This window comes from Gavialis gangeticus, unplaced genomic scaffold (genome assembly GCF_001723915.1).
Source record: "Gavialis gangeticus isolate Ggan-Ray unplaced genomic scaffold, GavGan_comp1, whole genome shotgun sequence".
NCBI classification, from domain to species: Eukaryota; Metazoa; Chordata; order Crocodylia; family Gavialidae; genus Gavialis; species Gavialis gangeticus.
Genome location: NW_017728994.1, coordinates 62434199 through 62452321, shown reverse-complemented (window position 1 = coordinate 62452321; position 18123 = coordinate 62434199). Strand labels below are relative to the sequence as shown.

The 18123-nt window shown below is 42.3% G+C and overlaps 1 protein-coding gene across 1 annotated transcript in view; it reads left to right on the top strand.

Annotated features, from left to right (window-relative positions):
• Nucleotides 1–734: 734 nt before the first annotated feature.
• The window catches only part of RGS10 (regulator of G-protein signaling 10), a 21597-nt gene continuing 4208 nt past the window's right edge, over nt 735–18123 (top strand). The window contains exons 1-4 of the mRNA XM_019502910.1: nt 735–1041; nt 6124–6242; nt 7801–7887; nt 16657–16800. Coding sequence (XP_019358455.1) covers nt 1035–1041; nt 6124–6242; nt 7801–7887; nt 16657–16800 — 357 coding nt within the window. The 5' untranslated portion in view covers nt 735–1034. The remainder of the gene's footprint in view (nt 1042–6123; nt 6243–7800; nt 7888–16656; nt 16801–18123) is intronic.

Sequence of the window (18123 nt, the reverse complement as noted above, 5' to 3'; positions counted from 1 at the left end):
CGGGCCGCCTGGTCACCGCGTGGTGACGGTGCTGGTTGCGCCCGTTGAGCGAGACGGACTTGGTGCTGCGGCCGGCGTGGCCCTTGCTTTTAAATTCGTGTTTAACGGCTTCCAGGACAACCCGGCTGGGGGGAGGGGGACACACGCGTATTTTTAATGTTTCTGTTTGCCGTGTCGCCGATAGGGATGGCCTCTGCCCATGTGGGACTGCCTCAATGCTTTGAGTCTAATCTAAATCAGATGCCGCAAGATGCATAAACTGCCCTTTTTGTGCAGTATAATCCTTCCCGTTTCGGCAGCTGTGCCTAGGAGGAAGGGGATGTCTGTCACCATGTACAGCAGCGACAAATGCTAATTCCTTTCTCACTGCCTGTTAGCGGTGGTGAAACACAAACCAAAGGGAACCTTGCTTGATTTTCAGATCCCAAATTGACTTTGCAGAGCTGACATTTAGAAACACTGCCGCCGTACGTTTGATCTGGAAAGCGCTGAGACATCACAAATAGGGAACCCTACAAGGCCGTTTTTCAGACATACTCTCAAAGGGTAGCTGCTTCTGACCGCAGGACGTCTCGCAGCAGAGTGTCTTCAGCGCAGCAGGATCAGTGGCTCAGGAAAACCAACGTATCATGTCATTCTGCGTGAAAGAATTAGGATTAAAAAAAAGAACAAGTGAAAGATCCTAATGAGTAATTTTATTTCTGCAGTGGGCAATAAGATTATAATCGTGCACAGGCATGTTAAAGCCTTGCTGCGAAAAACTGAGTATGGCTTCAATAGAGTTTCATAAAGGTTATATAGTGAATGTTTCCAGAGGTACTACAAAAGCAGAACATCCTTTTAATTTCCTTCCTTATGGTTAAAACTGGACTCCAGTAGCCATCTGTTCTTAGAGACATTCAAAAGAGGATGTTGAGGCTTATAACATTGAAATACCAGAGTGTGGAAAGGACGACCCTCTGTAGCAACAGGATTCTTTAAGACACTCCTAGAAAAAGTTGGTATATGGGACTTATCGGGTGACAATTGGATACATGGAAAGTAAGGGAATTTTTCTTCTACAGCTACATGGTAATGAACAGTTTCCCATTGTTTTATAACCGTTGGTTATTAGTTCCAGACTGGTGAGTATAACAGGGAAGGCATTCTGGTAATCCTAGGAAAATGCAATACGCTCAGAGCACTTACTTAAAAAAAAGAAGTCTATGCCAGTATTCGCAAATGTTCGGCAAGAACCAGGCCTGATTCAAAGTAAAGATTGGCAAAGGATTTTCTTAATATAGTGTCGCTATTTCGCTTCAACTGTGGAAACAAAGAAAAAGGCTCATTATAAGATGGTATCCAGGTACATGCGTGACTGATAAGTTGGTGATGGATCTTTTGTTAGTAAGTTTGCAAAACGGAAGAAAAAAAAACCCAAGAAAAGGTTTAAAATAGGTGATTGCTTTAATAAGGTTCACTCAGGTTCATGGGTTTGTGCTGTTTTGCATGTTGCCATAAAGCACAATGTAGGAAAGGCTTCTTACATGTGTAGATAGTCACTGTGCTTTTGCTTTTAGGTGTCTGTCTAATTTAAGCACACCCGCTTTTAACGAATGTCATTAAGACTTTTTCTTCTTAGTCATTTAGGCATGCTTGAAGATCCCACCTGATTCATTGAATCATGTTCTCATCCTTATTTTTGGAAATATTGAACATGCATTTCTACTATTTGATGTCTTTCTGTCTATCTTTTCTGTCTGTCACTGTCCTTTTAAAATAATGCCCAAAGGTATGAGTTGTTACTTTCAAATGAATGTCTCTGACATAGGAAGTTTGCCTGAGTACAGGATGTTTGGGGATAAAAGGCGATTGTAAGGTCCGTTTCTGACCATTTCATTTGACTCGTTAGATATTTTGGTTTCTAAAATTTCATGTAGCTGTTGTTTATATATGAATCAGACATTACTGATTCAGTGGAACCGCTTATTTGTAAAATGTGAATCTGTTGCTTTAGACCCTGATAGTGTTATATCTGATAATTAGAAACTTCTTAAACATTGCATATGCCTTTTTATTTATGCAATATTATTGTGTATAGACTAGTAGATTTTGAATAGGATTCCGCCCTGATATAATGCTGTAATTACCATAACTGCCTAATCTTTAGCTCTGTATAAACCTCTGGCTGTTGCATGTAATAAAAGCAATTGTATTGTATAGTCAGGGAAATTTCGCTCTAGTAAAGTCTGTACAACTGCATCTTGTATACGTACGTGTTTGTTTCCTAGTCTAGCTAAAGAGAGAGTTTTGCGCCAAAGCAAGAAGAATGCACGTTTTTATCTATTACTTGTTCAGAAGTAAAAGGCTGCTTTTCTGTAACTCCTGTATTAGTGCATATAATTTTCTGTCAATTTGCAACAGATGCAGAGAACTTCCTCTCTTGCTTTAAAAAAAGCAGCTTATCCCATTTGGTTTGGATAACAGGTATTGGTATTAAGCTCACAGTTTCTAGGTATAAACTGCAGAGCAGCTTATTGCGAGGCTTCCAAGGAAATAAAATTATCCTTATAAATGATGATAAACAGAGGGATAAATAAGGTTTAGCAAGGATGAATCATATAATAAAACACACTGTGCCATTATGTTCTAAAAATAACTTATTCAAAAGATTTGTATATAGCTTCTGCTGCAGTGGAAGTATGATTTTTTTTTTTTTCTCAAGACATTTGTGAGCTCAGTTGAACTTTACTGGGCAAGGTCTGCACTAAACCTTTTGCCCATTTAAAGACAAAAAGAAGTATTCTCTGTGTGGCGCACAGCCTGTTAGATCAAATGGATTTAAGCAATTGTGTGTAAAGATGAGAGCTCTGATCCTATTGGTGGCAATTCTTATATCAGAAAAATGTTTGTGATTGCTGGTTTATTGAGGTAGGGGGAACACATTACATTTCTGTATAAGGAAACTCGAATGTAATTCTTATATCAGTAGAAATGTTCAGAGCCTGTCTCCTTTCTGCTTTGTACCTTGTGCAGCCTTGTACAATTGTGCAGAAGAGGGGGATTATTTTTGTGTCTCTTACGGACATTTCTGAAGACCAACTGAAAATGGAGCGTTGTTGGGTTCAGCTCTGTATTGATGTAGGATATATTTACACTGCTGTGGCTGTACTTGAGATGGCTTCAAACTGGGTAGCTTGGTCCTGGTGATAGTAGTCTAGCACAGGACTCAGCCTAGCGTCATTTAATACCGCAGCTCTGGGGGGTTCTGCTCGGCAGCCCGAGCCGTGCTCCGGTCCTAGCAGGATGCTGTTCTCCCTGGACCGTTTTTTGTCTAAGCTGTATGAGCGTGCAGCCCCACCCCTCCATGCCCATTTTGGGTAATCTAGCATTGCCAGTGTTACTAGAGACTTGCAGTTCTGCTAGCACTTGAGGAGCAGGATAAGGCAGGGGAAGGCTTTTTTGTTTTCTGCTCGTTCGCAGGGCCGGCAGAGCATTTGTCTGTAGTCTGAGTCTTGGAGAGATCTTAGCAAAACCAAAGCGTGACTCTAGCCTAGGATTCTCATGGCAGTCAAGTTTCAACATCCTCTTTCTTACATGTATATATTCGTGTGTGGTGGCCACTTGTCTGTCAATTTATGTGCTTCTGCTGTCCTTTTTAAAAAAATGATGAGTAACCATCAGAAGTTGCTTAAAGTTTGGCTGGGTAAAGAAGATAGAATCCAGCTCTGATCTGTTCCTTGGTAAATTATACATATAGGGGTCCGATTTTCCGCTGCCCTGTCCTTTGTGCAAAGGAAGACTATTTTGTTGTGGTTACATCATCATGCACCCGTGTGCACAGCTGCAAATAACCACGTAACATGGGAACCAGGCCCAGTCTTTGGTACAAGTGTTTGCACACTCCAGCCCTGGGTTGCAAAGGCCTAGATCCTCAAAGATACTGATTTCAATGTGGGAGTTAGTTGGGTAGGTACTTTTGAGGAGGTGCTTTACCAACATTTGTCAGGCTACACAACGTTATGTTTTCTAGAAGGGGAAACTGAGTTGCACAGAAATTAAAAGGTCTTACCTTGGCATCAGAGCTACAGCACCGTAAACTTTCTGATTCCTAAATTCTTATACTACTCCCATTAGACCATGAGTCTTCTCTGGGGAAACCTCTCTTCTTTTTATTCATACATACAATATTATAAGTCCCAGGCCCTGCCTGAAGAGCTTACAGTCTAGAGATCAAATTCTGTAGCCTCTTATGTGCAGGTTGACAGCAGCATGCATGCAGAAAAAGTTGTAGAAATGGGATCATAATTGGTTCTAACCTAAGGAGAGACCATAGGAAGCAATGGACAGACACAGTTTACACACAGCATAGTCATGGGCTTACTTGTATTTTATAGTGCGTGCACGGTGGGTGGTCCACTTGTTTGGTCATTTAAAAATATTTGCATCTTATTTCTCTTAACAGTTTACTAATTTGGAACATGAGATGTGGTCTCCTTCCCTTAAACAATGATAGGGGGATGGCATCTGCAGCTGGAGTTCATCTGACCCTTTTGCAGAGTTGCATTTCTCTCATAAAGGGACACTCCTGCAATGACAACTTGTGGCGGGTGGATGAGGTTGCTATCTTTTCAGAACAAGACATCCTTTCGATAATTATCAAAGCAAATTTGTCCATAGACGTCCAGCAGGCTACAGGCACTTAGCTAAGTAGGCTTTTCTGCAGGTTTTGGCTCCTGGCGTCTATCGTTCTAGCCATCTGCTGGTGTTTGAGGGCTTTACAAGGTTACTCTACGCCATGCATTTTTTTTTTTTTAGATATCTGCTCTGCTTTTGACTCTGTGCTTGAGGAAGAGCCCTGAGTAGAATCCAAATACGTATTGAGGAATCCACATTTCTGAACACTGCTTATTCAGGTGAAACAAAGGGTTTAGTAAAACAAACACATCAATTTGGTATGAATGAAAGGCCAAACTGCAGACAGAATACAGGCCTAATCCTGTTCATTGTATTTTCATGACTGATCCTGCTGCCCTTCAGTGGGTTACTTAGGTGAAAATCACTTTCACCCAAAAGCTTTCCTGTCATCCCTAGCAGGCTTGCTCTTTAGAGATGTAGCTTCCAGCCCATCTGTATATATTCAGATACTTTTATTAAAGGTTTTACTGATTGCAGTGGAGAGTTTTGGCTGTACAAAGAATGTGTAATCGGCCTCAAAGCCATATTAATGTCCAGTGATCTAAAACAGTGTTTCAGGCCTCATCCTGCACAGCTAAAGCTCCCAAAGACTTGACTGAGGGTTTTGGGTGTGCAGCAAGGCAGTTGCTTTGTGTTTATTTAAAGCTCTTCGGGTCAGCAGTAATGTGCTTGGACTCCTCTCAAGCCGGGAATTGGTCGCCAGGAAAGCTGGCCTTGGCAGCCAGTGGTTTAATAAACTCATCCCTTGGCGCAAGGCAGTCAGTTATGCATTCAGCATTTATGCGGGCTCTTTCTGCCCTGCAGACTCTGTAACATCTGTGAGAGCTCTGGCTAGCAGAGAAGTCCTGGACAGGATCCTGCACTCCTCATTCAGGCAAAACCCCAGCTGACTTAAGATCAAATGCATCCATCAGCCAACGGCGTTCGTGCTCGGAGACTAGAGGAGACTACACCAGCAGACCTCCCAGTCACATGGCTTGATTTTTCGGGGTTGTCTTCTGCTAAACAAAGTATCACTTTTCTTTCTCCGTCCACTTCCCCCACTCACCTCCGAGTGTGCTCATTTATAAAGGAAATCTCTACAAGGTGGCTTACCAAGACTGGTTTCACACCATCGGCGTGCATGATCTAAAACACCCGATGACTTTGACCATGCCAGAAGCCACCATGCGGCCCTCTTACAGCTGAGGCCTGGGTAGTTGTGCTCCACATCCATAAGACAAATGGATCCATTGAAAATGATGATAGTAGCCACTTGGAGTTTTGTTGCTGTAAAGCAACTTTGACATTTCTTGAAGAAGATACTGAATTTCAGAAGCCCTGTTTGTTTTCGGTTTTACGTCCGTTTTTAGGAAAGCAGGTACAATTTAAGAGTGCTATGAATGGTAAGAAAAAAAATGCAGTGCTAACCTTTTCTTATTAATTTTTGGTATGTGTCTTTTTCAGAGATAAACGACAATGATGCCAACGCAAGCAGCAGCCACCAGGCCCTAAAAGGAACCGCCAGATGGGCTGTGTCACTGGAGAACCTCCTAGAAGACCCAGAAGGAGTTAAACGATTTAGGGTTGTTATCTTGACTCCTAGCATTTGCATAAACTTTAACCTGTGCTTGAGGCTTTATGTGTATCTGTATTAAAAAAGCACCATACCAATGGCGGGAGGGTGTTTATTTTTATATGACCGGATTTGTGAACTGACAGAGATGGCAGGATAGTTGAATTAGGGTCATTTTCTGGGCTTCTCTGGGGGGTGTCCTCTGCCTGCTAGTTTTTCGAGTTACATTCTCAGGTTGCAGGAATAATTATTTGTTGCACCTTTGTGTGCCATTTGTTTTCTGGTTGTAATGTCAGAAGGTCGAAGGATGGAAACATAACAGTGGGCTAAATACCAGGGCAGAAAGAAGCCTGATCTTCTCAAAAATGTAATGCAGCATTCATTCTTGGTGCCTGATCCTGCAGCATGTATTCTTGCATGTTGCCTTTATTCAGGTGAAGAGTCCCACTGATTGCTATGGAGCTTGAGTAACTTGGTAAGACGTAGCCTCTGCACTGGGGCTGTTGAGCTGACCAGGGCTGCCTTAGGGCGTTCCACACATTCAATTCCTGCACTATGCAGATGAGCCACATTTATTCCACATTTTAGATATTCCATTTTATGTGGCATACCTTTGTGGTGGTGCCATAAATTGGCTGAATGGGTGGCATGTTGCTTATTTATGGCACAATTAACATGTTAGTTGCAGCATAAATATAATGTGTGTCAGGGACCTCAGTGTTGGTTGAGCCCCAGGTGGGAGCAGCAGTCTGCCCATACAGATCATCATAGAGATCCGGCATGTACGTAAGGGTGACATGTTAGGTCTTGATCTTGCAAACCCTTTATGCCAGTACACGGTGAGATTATTTGCCTAAATAAGAAAAAGGAAGTCTTGCTTAAGTAAAGATTTTCAGAACCTAGTCCTTAGATAGAGAAGAAATTATTGATGAAACAACTCGATTGCCTAGCACTTATTGGACACTTACAAATTAGAAGTAGTGATACCAGCATATAATGTTATGCGTTTTTATTTTTTTACATTGGAAGATGAAAATTGTATATGTCAAAACTATAAATATTTTTGCTTTTATACACAATTTTAATATATCTTTTTTTGTGTTAAAACATGAATGTGTTCTGTTTAAACACTGTCGAGGGAATTTAAATACATCTTATGCTGTAATTTATATTAAGTGAATTTATTGTCACTGACAGTCATTTAGAAACACTTCAATTTTTAGATTTTTGGTTGTTAAAGAAAGTTGTGTTGAAAGTAGACTAGAATGAAAAGTAATCTGTGAAGCTCATTAAAACATCTTTTTGCTTCCTGCATAAAAGTGCATGTATTTTTTTGAATAACGCTTTTAAATTGCTTGAGTACTGTAGTGGTTATAAATGTATTCTTTATATTACCTACTGATATAACTTACTGGTAAGCCTAGCTAAAGTGTTACATTTTAAAGCACTATTGCTTGCTTATATTCCAGCAACATTTAGGTGATACCAACCCCAAATAGGGGAAAAGCAGGAAGGGAAACAAACATTTGACATCAAGTCTAACATTTTGCCTGTTTTTCCTTCTCCAGGAATTTTTAAAGAAAGAATTTAGTGAAGAAAACGTTTTGTTCTGGTTAGCATGTGAAGAATTTAAGAAAACACAAGATAAGAAACAGGTATGTCCCTCAAAATAACTTTACCTGTCAAAAAAGATCTCATAGCAGACTAAGAGAATCTGACAGTTCTTCTACCTAGTTATTCAGCTGGATTTCAGGAAGAGGCAAGTAAATATATTGAACAAGTGAATACATAACTCATTGTAACGAGAGCGGTTTAGAAACCAGAATTACTGTTACAAAACATTTTTTTCCCATCCAAATGAGAACAAAACAAAAACTGAAAATACCAAATTTCATGCTGAAATTCCAAAAACTTGTGATCTGCAGCTACGGAAATGTTTTGTTTCAATAATGATGAATCGGTTCTGTTTTGATAAAGTAAAAAAGACGTTTTTGAATGTTGAAACATTGTAACGATTATACGTGTACTATTAAGTATTATACAAATATAGGAAAATATAGACCTCAGTAACTTCATATAATGCAAATGCTAAAAAAGATTGAGAGTTGAAATGAGATGCTTGTTCTCATATGGAAGTTACGTTATCTGACATCAGTGTGAAACAAGAAACTTGAAATGATTCACCTTAGACACTTTCCTATTAAGAAGTTTCCTTGAAGTTGACATGTTGATATGTTTCTGCACTATAAATTTCACTTAGATTTCAATGAGAGATTTTTTTGATGCGTTCTGATCAAAACTGCCTCCACTGCATAGGTCCCACTCTTGGAGGATTCACATGGATGTAGGGCTTGCAGCTTTAGGAATGGACGATGATGATGTGGAGTTCACAGCCGATTTCTATTCGATACTCTTGAGACTATTTTGACAGTTGACACGTCAAGTTTGGTTAAGGGAATTCCAAAGAGTTGGGTGCCAGATTCCTACTGAATTTCAGTGCCGATGGGCGTTAGTGTCTAACTTCTTTAAGCCCCTTTGGAAATCCCACGTTTACAATTCTCCTGTATACGCTATGGGCATTTTTATATATGCTCTGGGGGTGAGGGGGAGGGGGAGCCTTTAATTAGAGCGGCTCCAAAAGTCTCTCTAATTAAAGTGCCTGGAGCATTTTGTGTATCAGTGTCCCTGCGCTTCAAAATGGCAGCAGGGGTGCTTTTATCTATAGCTTGTCCAACGAGCTTTAGTTAAAGCTCTCCCACTGCCATTTTGAAGTGTGGGGATGCTGAAACGCAAGACGCAGAGACTGGCTGGAGTACGCTAATTAGCACACTCCAGCAGACTCGATTAATCATGTCTGCTCTGATGCACTGTATTTACAGTGCATTGGTGCAGCCTCCCAGCACATGTACAAGCACCCTGAAAGCTAAATTTTGGCTTTGTTGGTGGCAGAGCACTTAGGGAGGAGGGATATGCAGATATAGAGTGCAACTGGTAGTAAGTATTCTGATGGCTACAAGGAAATTAGAGTGGGGTCTAGTCATATCCCTAGCCTCCTGGCCATATGTTTTGGGAGCGTAAAGTATTAGAGGGTGTACTCTGGATATTGGTGACAGAGCTTTCACAATGGCTGGACCTAGATTATACCATTCACTTAAAAAGACAGCAGTGGGGTCCAGCAGGCTGGACAAAAATTATTGGTCAAAATGGCAGTTTTCAATAAGATAATCTTTTTTTGGTGGTAAATGTCTGTTTTCAATTAATATTTTGGATTTTTAACTGAAAAACAGCTACCCAAAATCCAAAACAGTTCAGTTAAGAAACACATGACTTCAGGTGTTAGCACACCCATGCATGCACATGCGCATGCACACACGGTATATATATTTGGTATTTGAATTTCTAGAAGAAAAATCTTAAGGGAGGGAAATTCATTGTTCTGCTCTAGATCTCAGCGTGCTTAGAACTGCGTGGGCTCTGTGTCCTTTGGCTTGGCTTCCTCCCAGTAAGGTCCATGCAACCAAACATGAATGCATACATACTCCAACACAGAAATGACCAACTGGGCTATTTTACCTCTCCAAGAGGGGCAGGGAGAGGTAGTTACACGCATCTTAAATACATGGGAGGTGCTCACTTACTATCATGATGCCAGTACAAGAGAGAAACTAGCCCCTTGGTATTACAAATCAGTCCTGGAAACAATTCAGCTCTTTTAACACAGGGTGCAAAGAGAAGTTACATTTGTCACATGATTGGCCCTCTGAAAGCACTCCGCAGCCATCCCCAGCTGTAGAATGCTTTAAAGGTCCCTGATCATGTGACAAATTAACCCTCACTATATGAGGGTTCAAATGAAGGTGTTCCAAAGCATAGCACCTTTTGTTAACTTGTGTCTGCTCTGGCAGCTGGGCTGCTGCAGCTCAGCCTTGCCCCAGTGCTGTCTGCACAATGGGAAGGGGAGAAGAAGGAGCTTGGGCTGGAGTTTGCGCAGCCTGCATTGCAGGGGGTGGATTGGAGTCCCCCCTGCCTCAGGGGGGACTCCAATCCACACCCCCACACACTCCAGTGCAGGCTGGGCAAATCCCTCTCCCCCCCTCCCATCATGCAGAGAGCATTGGAGCTGGGAGGGGAGGGCAGGGCTAGGGGAGAGAAGCTACAGACACACAGCTCCTTGGCTGGATCAACTCCAAATTGGAACTTAATTCCCCACCCTGCTGACCCAACAGCTAATGTCTGGGTCGGGAGGATTGGTCTAACTCATGGTGCTTTCTGTGAAGTGCCACGAGTTAGACTGGGGAGCTGCATGTCTGTCAGCACCCACAGAGTACTACTGTGCACAATACCATCTGGCTACTACTATGTGTTAAAAAGTAGAGTGTGGTGTCAAGAAATGCTTACTGTCTTCCTCCTCTTTCAAGAGCATTTGGTTTCTGCACTGAGGGATGTGGATTTGGTATTAGAGCTGGTTACCAAATGGGAAGCATCTTTTGCTTCATGTAGGCCAGATGTGCCTGGATAGATTACAGTGGCCATTCCCAGGAGCTAGGACATTCTGTTTCTTAAACAGGTACCACATTGGATTCTAAAATGGAATTGGAAATGAGAAGTTCTCATGTAGGATTTCATATTTCACTGTGTAATAATAACTCCCTTGTCCTTTATTAAATACTGTAATCAGAGTACTTTTACCTTTACATTGCTATTTTGGGATTGTGTACCCATATACAGGAAATGATGAACATGTGTAAAGGTACTGATGCAATGATTCCTCAGATGGATTGCCATGCTGAATGGACAGTGATTAACTGGTTTCCATTTAGCTTCAATTTTTTAGTACTAATCATTAGGTACTATATTCAGTCAATAGTCTAATACTAGCAAAGCTTTAGGAAACTAGCAGAACAGCATATACTTCACAATACATTATGGATTTGCAAGAAGCTTTTACAGCTCTGACTTTTGCATGGCTTTATTTTAGAGTTTTCTACAGGATTAAACAGGAATGTTAAAAATGGAAAATCATTTTCTACAGTTCTTATAATAGCATGGAACTCCTGAAAATGACCTCTGCAGCAATTCTCTGTAATACGATGGTGACGTAGTTAATTTGTCTGCGGTGCTAACAAAGGACCATATTCCGAATACAGCTTTTATAATCCTCTTTTCATTGTAACTGCATTGATAGGATGCTTAAATTCTGAACTGGATTTAACAACAGAACTAAAAATTGTATCTGAGCTTTCGGTCACGTAATTGTTGTCCGGTATGGCCTCCCCTGTGGACCAAGGAATCCAAGCCACATTTGAGGAAGTGATCAGCCTTACTGTTACTGCTGCCCTCAGCTGACCCAGGGGTAAGGGAGGCTCTAGAGCCACTCCTGAACTACTCCAGCCAAAGAGAGCTCAGCTGGGGACAGTGGCAGCAGCAGTCAGATTCCTCCTCCCTGCTCCATTGCCCCAAGTGTTCTCTGCTAGGCTGTGGGGGTACCACCTCTGCAGCTCGAGTTGCTGCTCCTGTGCCTCCTTTACAAAATCCTGGATCCTCATAATCTTGCGTTGTTTTATTTAAACTATTCCAGCATTGTATATGGGCCCAAGTGGGTTTAGTCCTTTTTTGCAGCTAGCACTGGCATGCTTCTGTTATATCTAGCACAGGGAAGAGAAGTACCGTACAGCAAACATGGCTGGTTACTTTATTGTTCTGAGCAGGACCTAGACAGAAGGCAAAATGCTGCCTGAGGAAGCTCACAAAGTTACAGCATGTAAAGGAACAGTACCACATGTAGTTTATAGCAAACAAACAATACATCACAGTTTCGTGATACTTATGATTATGGCCTCTTGTGTTACCAGTAGTATATTGCTTGGTTTTCATGAGGCCTGCATAGTGTCAGGATGACAATTTCTGTGTATGTAAAATGCTCTAAAATGTTCCTGTTCCTGGCAGCAGTGTAACGACGCAGCTGGGCACCTGGCATGGGGCAGCAGCGATTTTCCAGTTGCCACGTTGCATCCAGTGTGATCACAATTGCAGTCATGCAGCTCCCAGCAGCAGCTATTATTTTTGTCTACCTCCCAAGCAAGCAACCAGGGCACTTGCCCCAGTTGCCCCTCCCTAGTTATGTCAGTGGTGCTCAGTCACTAATAAGCAGAGGTGCAACCATAAGGACAGGCTGTCTTTACCTCTTTGGAAGTCCCCTCTGTAGCTGAACTGAAGACTCATGCAGTTTCACTCCTGGTACAGCTTCCCCATTGAGTCTGTCTCTTTACAGTCACACTTCTTTTAATTAGCTAAAGCTATGTGTTCAGAGGAAGTACTATATAAGTGCTAAGTAGTATTCTTGGGTATGATTATCAGCATTTTCAGCAGCCAGCTTCCACACTACTCAACAGGTTCAAGAAGCCAAAAACAACAAGCCCTAGCAGTAGTCTACTACACCTCTCCTAGTACCGTAGACATTTTGCAAAATAAAACTTTAAGTATCTCCTTAAACTAGGAAGCTTCTCGTTCCCTTTGACCCCAATAGGTTAAATAGTACAGAAAGTATTTTTTTTATGATCAACCTCTAAAACTTAAGGTAAAAACAAAGTGAGCAAATGTATGAACCAAGTATGACTTTTAGTGGGTCTCAAAGGAAATTATATCAGTTTTATATTTGTAGTAGTCAGCTCTGCTGTCACCCATATGGTCCTCAGAATTATGATTCTTACTTAATTAGATCTTTTTTGAGTTAAACATAGTCTTGAACATTTTATTAGAATTAGCTGTGGGCATTTGCTTTTTATATGCTTTTAAAGTAAGTAAACAGTGATTGCGTCTACATGAGATGCCTAACTGCGCATTAGACTAGCCTAATGCGCAGTAAAGCATCATTGTCTAGACATGCGCAGCAAGTAGCGCACTGTATATTAGTCTAATGCTGTTTTCTAGTACCTGTAGATACAGGTACTAGAAAAATGGCACATTTACTAATGTGCCATACCATGTGTGTAGATGCTGACTGCAAGCAAATTGCTCCCAGTCAGCCTAGGCAGCTCTCCCAGCCACATGGAAATGGCGGTGGGGGAGGGGGGTGGATCCTGGACAGTGTGCCCCCCCACCTCCCCCTAGAGCTCAGGGTTAAGCCCCCATTCCCTCTGCCAGCCCAGGGTTGGTACCTAGGGGAACCTGGAGCTCCCCATGGCTCCCCATGCAGAGGGGGAAGAGCAGGGCAGGAGCCGCCTTGGACTTGGCTGCTCCTGACAGGCTCAGATTGCTCCTGATGGGGGTGCATGTGTAGATGCATACCAGGGAGCACTTTAAAGAGCCTGAATGTTCTGTGTAGAAAATTCAGGCCCATTAAATGCATGTGTAGACGTGCCCAGTATGTCACTTTGTGTTGCCTCACAATGTTAAAATATTCCTTTCCTTCCAAAATAAACACAGATAGGAAATAATAACTGTCCATCAATGTGTGATCCTTTTCAACCACTAGAAACATTTAGCAGTATTTCAGTAAAAAAAATCACCTCTCTGGACTGTACTTTTATAGCACCTTCATTCCACAGCACAGATTTTGTGTACAGTATTCAGGTATTTCTGCTGTCACCTCAAGTGTAAAATGTGACAATAGTTACAAACCGAGCTTAGCAATACAGCATGCATAATTGTTAACCACCGAAGTTTGGCATCTGCTGAGCATCTGGGACTCCTATTCTCCTCACCTGGGAACACATATGCTTGAGAACTGAATTTGACCATAGGAAAGGAAATGAAGAAGATAGCGTGTCCAAGTGAAACAGTGAGGGAGATTTCTGTAGACAAAACTCTATTATATCCAAACTGGAACCTAGCCAGAGGTCTGGGGTCTAACATACATCTGCTAGTGAAAAGTGCTGTTAGATTTTTTACTGACCACCTGCGAGTAAGATCTTGGTTTTAAGTCTTTAAGACAACCTATGCAATCATATTGTCTCCTTTATCATGATGCTCAGGTATTGGTTCAGTGCTGACACAGAAAAAAAAAGAGTGCTGTCTACTCAATCACTGACGTTGCTTCTTTCCTTCCTGCTCATCCCTGGATTATTTTTTGCAGGTCTCTGAAGGCAACTTCTGGTATTGTTGACGTGACATATTCCCTTCCCCTATAGTTTGGACAAAGCTATACTGACTGGTATAAGAATTCTTTTACCAGGAGGGTTTATTCTAGTTCAGAAACTGAAATTAGGTAGAGTGGTAGCCTACCTGTATAATGATATAATTATGTCTACCCCAATATTTATTAGGGGGGTGTGAAGTGGGTTGTAGTCTATTTGGATTTGGCCCCAATCAGGGGACCATGATTCGATTCGTTGATTGGGATCACTGTCCCAATTCGATTCGGCCGAATCCGAATATGAAGATTCGATGCTGATTCAGAGAATCGGTGATTCGACCAAAGACACCTCTTTAAATATTTTTTCTGCGTACCTCGAGGTACAAGGCGGCTCGTGAATGCTGAGATAGTGGGGCAGATGGGGCATCCCACAGGCATGCAGGGGGCCCCCCGCGTGCTTGGCAGTGGACCTGGAAGTGGACCTGAAGTAGTTCCGGTCCACTGCTGGGTCTGCCAGGGAGTGCACTGGGGGCCCCCCTGTGCTCTCCTGGCTCAGCAGTTGGCTGTGGGGGGACCCCAGGTGCCCCCCCAGACCCAACAGTTACCAGTCCCGTGGGACACTCCATCTGACCCACCATCTCAGTGTTCATGAGCCACCTGGTACTTTGAGGTATGTAAGAGACACTTAAAGCTGTCTATGTCTGAATCAATTTGGAGGGTTCTGATTCGATTTGGAGAAATTAAAGAGTCTCCTGATTTGGAGATTCGTCTGCCGAATCGGGCTGAATCTCCGTTAAATCAAATCAGCAACTGAAGCTTTGCACAGCCTAATATTTATGCTAGTGTAACTTTTCTAGTCATAGTTGGCCTGGGTGATCTAATTGAGGAAGGGTGTTTGTGCTGGAAAGTTTGCAAAACTTTTTCCTTCTATTTAGTTGGTCTAATAAAAGATATCACATCTACACGAAGAACCTTGCCTGCCTATTCTGAAATGTCAAACATGAAAGTGCCTGCGTGATTTCTTGATGGTCACAAGAGCATCTCTCTTCAGTCCCACTTCCTATCAAAGATGTAATCCTTTGACTTGTGGTTCTGTCAGTTTTGTTCCTCGTTAAATATGCAACATAGAATAGTTCTGTTACTCAGAGCTAATTATCTTTCAGTGTCTCCTGGTGTGCACTTGCTTGAAGTATGAAAAATTAAAAATTCCAGGATGAAATTTATAATTAAAATGGCTTTAAAAATATATTGTCATGCTGTGCTCATTCTTCCCTTACCTGACTTCCGAGTCACTGGGGGCACCTATACATGTGATGGAGCTCCTCTCTGACATGTGCTAATTAGCATGCATTGGAACAGACTCAGTTAATTAGCACTACTAATTAGCACACTCCAGCAGTCTCCGCATCACGTGTATTCAGCATTCCTATATTTCAAAATGGCAGCAGGGGCGCTTTAACTAAAGCTCATTGAATGAGCTTTAAAGTGCCACCTCCACCATTTTGAAGTGCAGGAATGCTGAGTACATGTGATGCTGAGGATGCTTTAATTAGAACAGCTCTCAGAGTCGCTCTAATTAAAGCGTCTGTCCATCCCCACTCTCCACCCTAGAGCGGGCTGTAGAGACACCCTGGGAGTCTTGCATTTGATCTCAGTGGAAGCAATGGTAGTTAAAGGGCTTTGAAGTTGGAACAACGCTGCATGAGCGCTTAGTGTTATTGCTGCTGTTGGTGATTTATGAAGAGAAGGTGACTGAAACAGAACATCTGCAGTTAGAGATAATGGGTCCAGATAAATTATCTCAAGCTTACCACACCTAACCCATCACAACTGACCACCGTCAGCTCCCATTGCAGTCAATGACTGCTCAGCATGTCAGAGAATTGGGCCTTTCTTCCAACATGAACTAAATGATGTGCATATCACTGCTAGATGTAGAATGCCCTCAGAAGAAAGTGCCTCTCTTAATTTTTGCTCGGCTGCTTTGCTTGTTAATTTTAACAGTATAAATTGGGAGACAAAATCCCCATCTCTGTATGGGAGAAAAATAAATCTGTACCTAAACTGAACGAATGCTAAACAGAAGGCAGAAGCTGGGCTATTCAATGAACCTGTTGTGGTTCGGTGCCCACATAGGATCTGGTGACTGACTCCATTAGCCTCCTTGAAAATCTCAAGAACAAATAAAATGACTAACCTGCTACATGCTGTCTTTCTTTTGACTGTATATCATTTATGAGATGGTGCCCATAGTACAGGAATTGGCCCATTACATGTCTCAGAGATGGACTTGGCTTAGATATATATTTCAGGAGCAAATATTAATTTAACCACATATGTCATTTTACAGATGCAAGAAAAAGCTAAAGAAATTTACATGACTTTCCTGTCCAGTAAAGCTTCCTCCCAAGTCAATGTTGAAGGACAGTCCCGTTTGAATGAGACAATATTGGAGACGCCTCATCCTCTAATGTTTCAAAAACTCCAGGACCAGGTAAAATTGTTACACACCATAGATTGTCTTGTGCCAGGGTTTTGTATGTAGTTGCATGAAGTGAGGACAGAGGGTGGAGAGAACTTAGCACTTGGATTGTTGTATAGTCTCCATCCTGCTAGAGGAGACCTCTTCTCTGCTAACAGTGGTATGTGCAGGATGTGCATGCAAAATACGGACTGATGCATGCTAACCACAATTTACATAGGAGTTGACCCTTAGTTGCACATTATATCCCTACCTTTTCCACTGCAGTTGCTTTCCTGGGAAGCTGGCTAAGACTTCCTTGCTTTTCTTATTGGTAGTTGGGAACCCATCAACTGGCTGATTTGCATGCCATATCTTTTACTGGATCAGCTGCTGGGAGAGGAGAACAAAGCACCCTTCTTCAGGTCACATTTCTCTCCCAGCCCTACAGTTGGTCTGATAAAAGATATGTACTGGATTTACCCAAATACAAAATGACCCCCCCCCCAATAATTAGGTTCTATACACAGAAAAATTATAAATTTATTGTAATTTTACATGCATGTAACTTTATTTATTTATTGCACATTTCCATTATGAAATCTAATTATTGGAGGATCATCTTAAATTAATTCTTCCTCTTATCTTTGCTCCATGCTGGCAGGCTCTGTCTCTGCTGCAGCTTGGGGCACTGAGCACGGCTCAGCCCACCCTGTAGAGCAGCACAGAGCCAGCACTGCTGCTACTGGGCTGGGCCGGAGTATGTGCCATGCTCTAGACTGCAGTGAGGATGAGGACGGAGCCTGCTGGCACAGATCAAAAGTAAGAAGTGTGGCAGGGGGGAGAAACAAAGTGAGGAGACTGAGGGCAGTAGGGGTTTGGGGCTATGAGGGAGCATTGTGGGGGGGGGTTGCAGAGGCAGCGGAGGGCAGGCAGCAGCTTCGGCTCTGGGCCCCAACCCAGAGCTAGCTGCTCCCTACTGCCTGATACTCAATTGTAAGGCAAAGGGCTTTTCCCCATGTTAAATGAGGGTGAAAAACCCCTCATCTTCTGATCGAGTAATTATCATATGTGTGTGTGTGTGTGTGTGTGTGTGTGTGTGGCTTTATTTATACCTTCTCATATAAAAAAAACCAAAAACCTTGCTTCTCTGGACCATTATGACTACATACCTGATTTCATACCCATATTTTTCTGTGCCTTCAGTTGTACAAAGTCACTAGTGATGATCATTCCATTGAACTCTGTCTCTGGCTTCTTTGTGGTCTCTGGAGTTTGCTTCAGGACTCTTACCCCTGCGTGGTTTCAGCAGCCCTTTGATTCAAAAAGTGACAAAAAGCACCCCCCCCCCCCCCC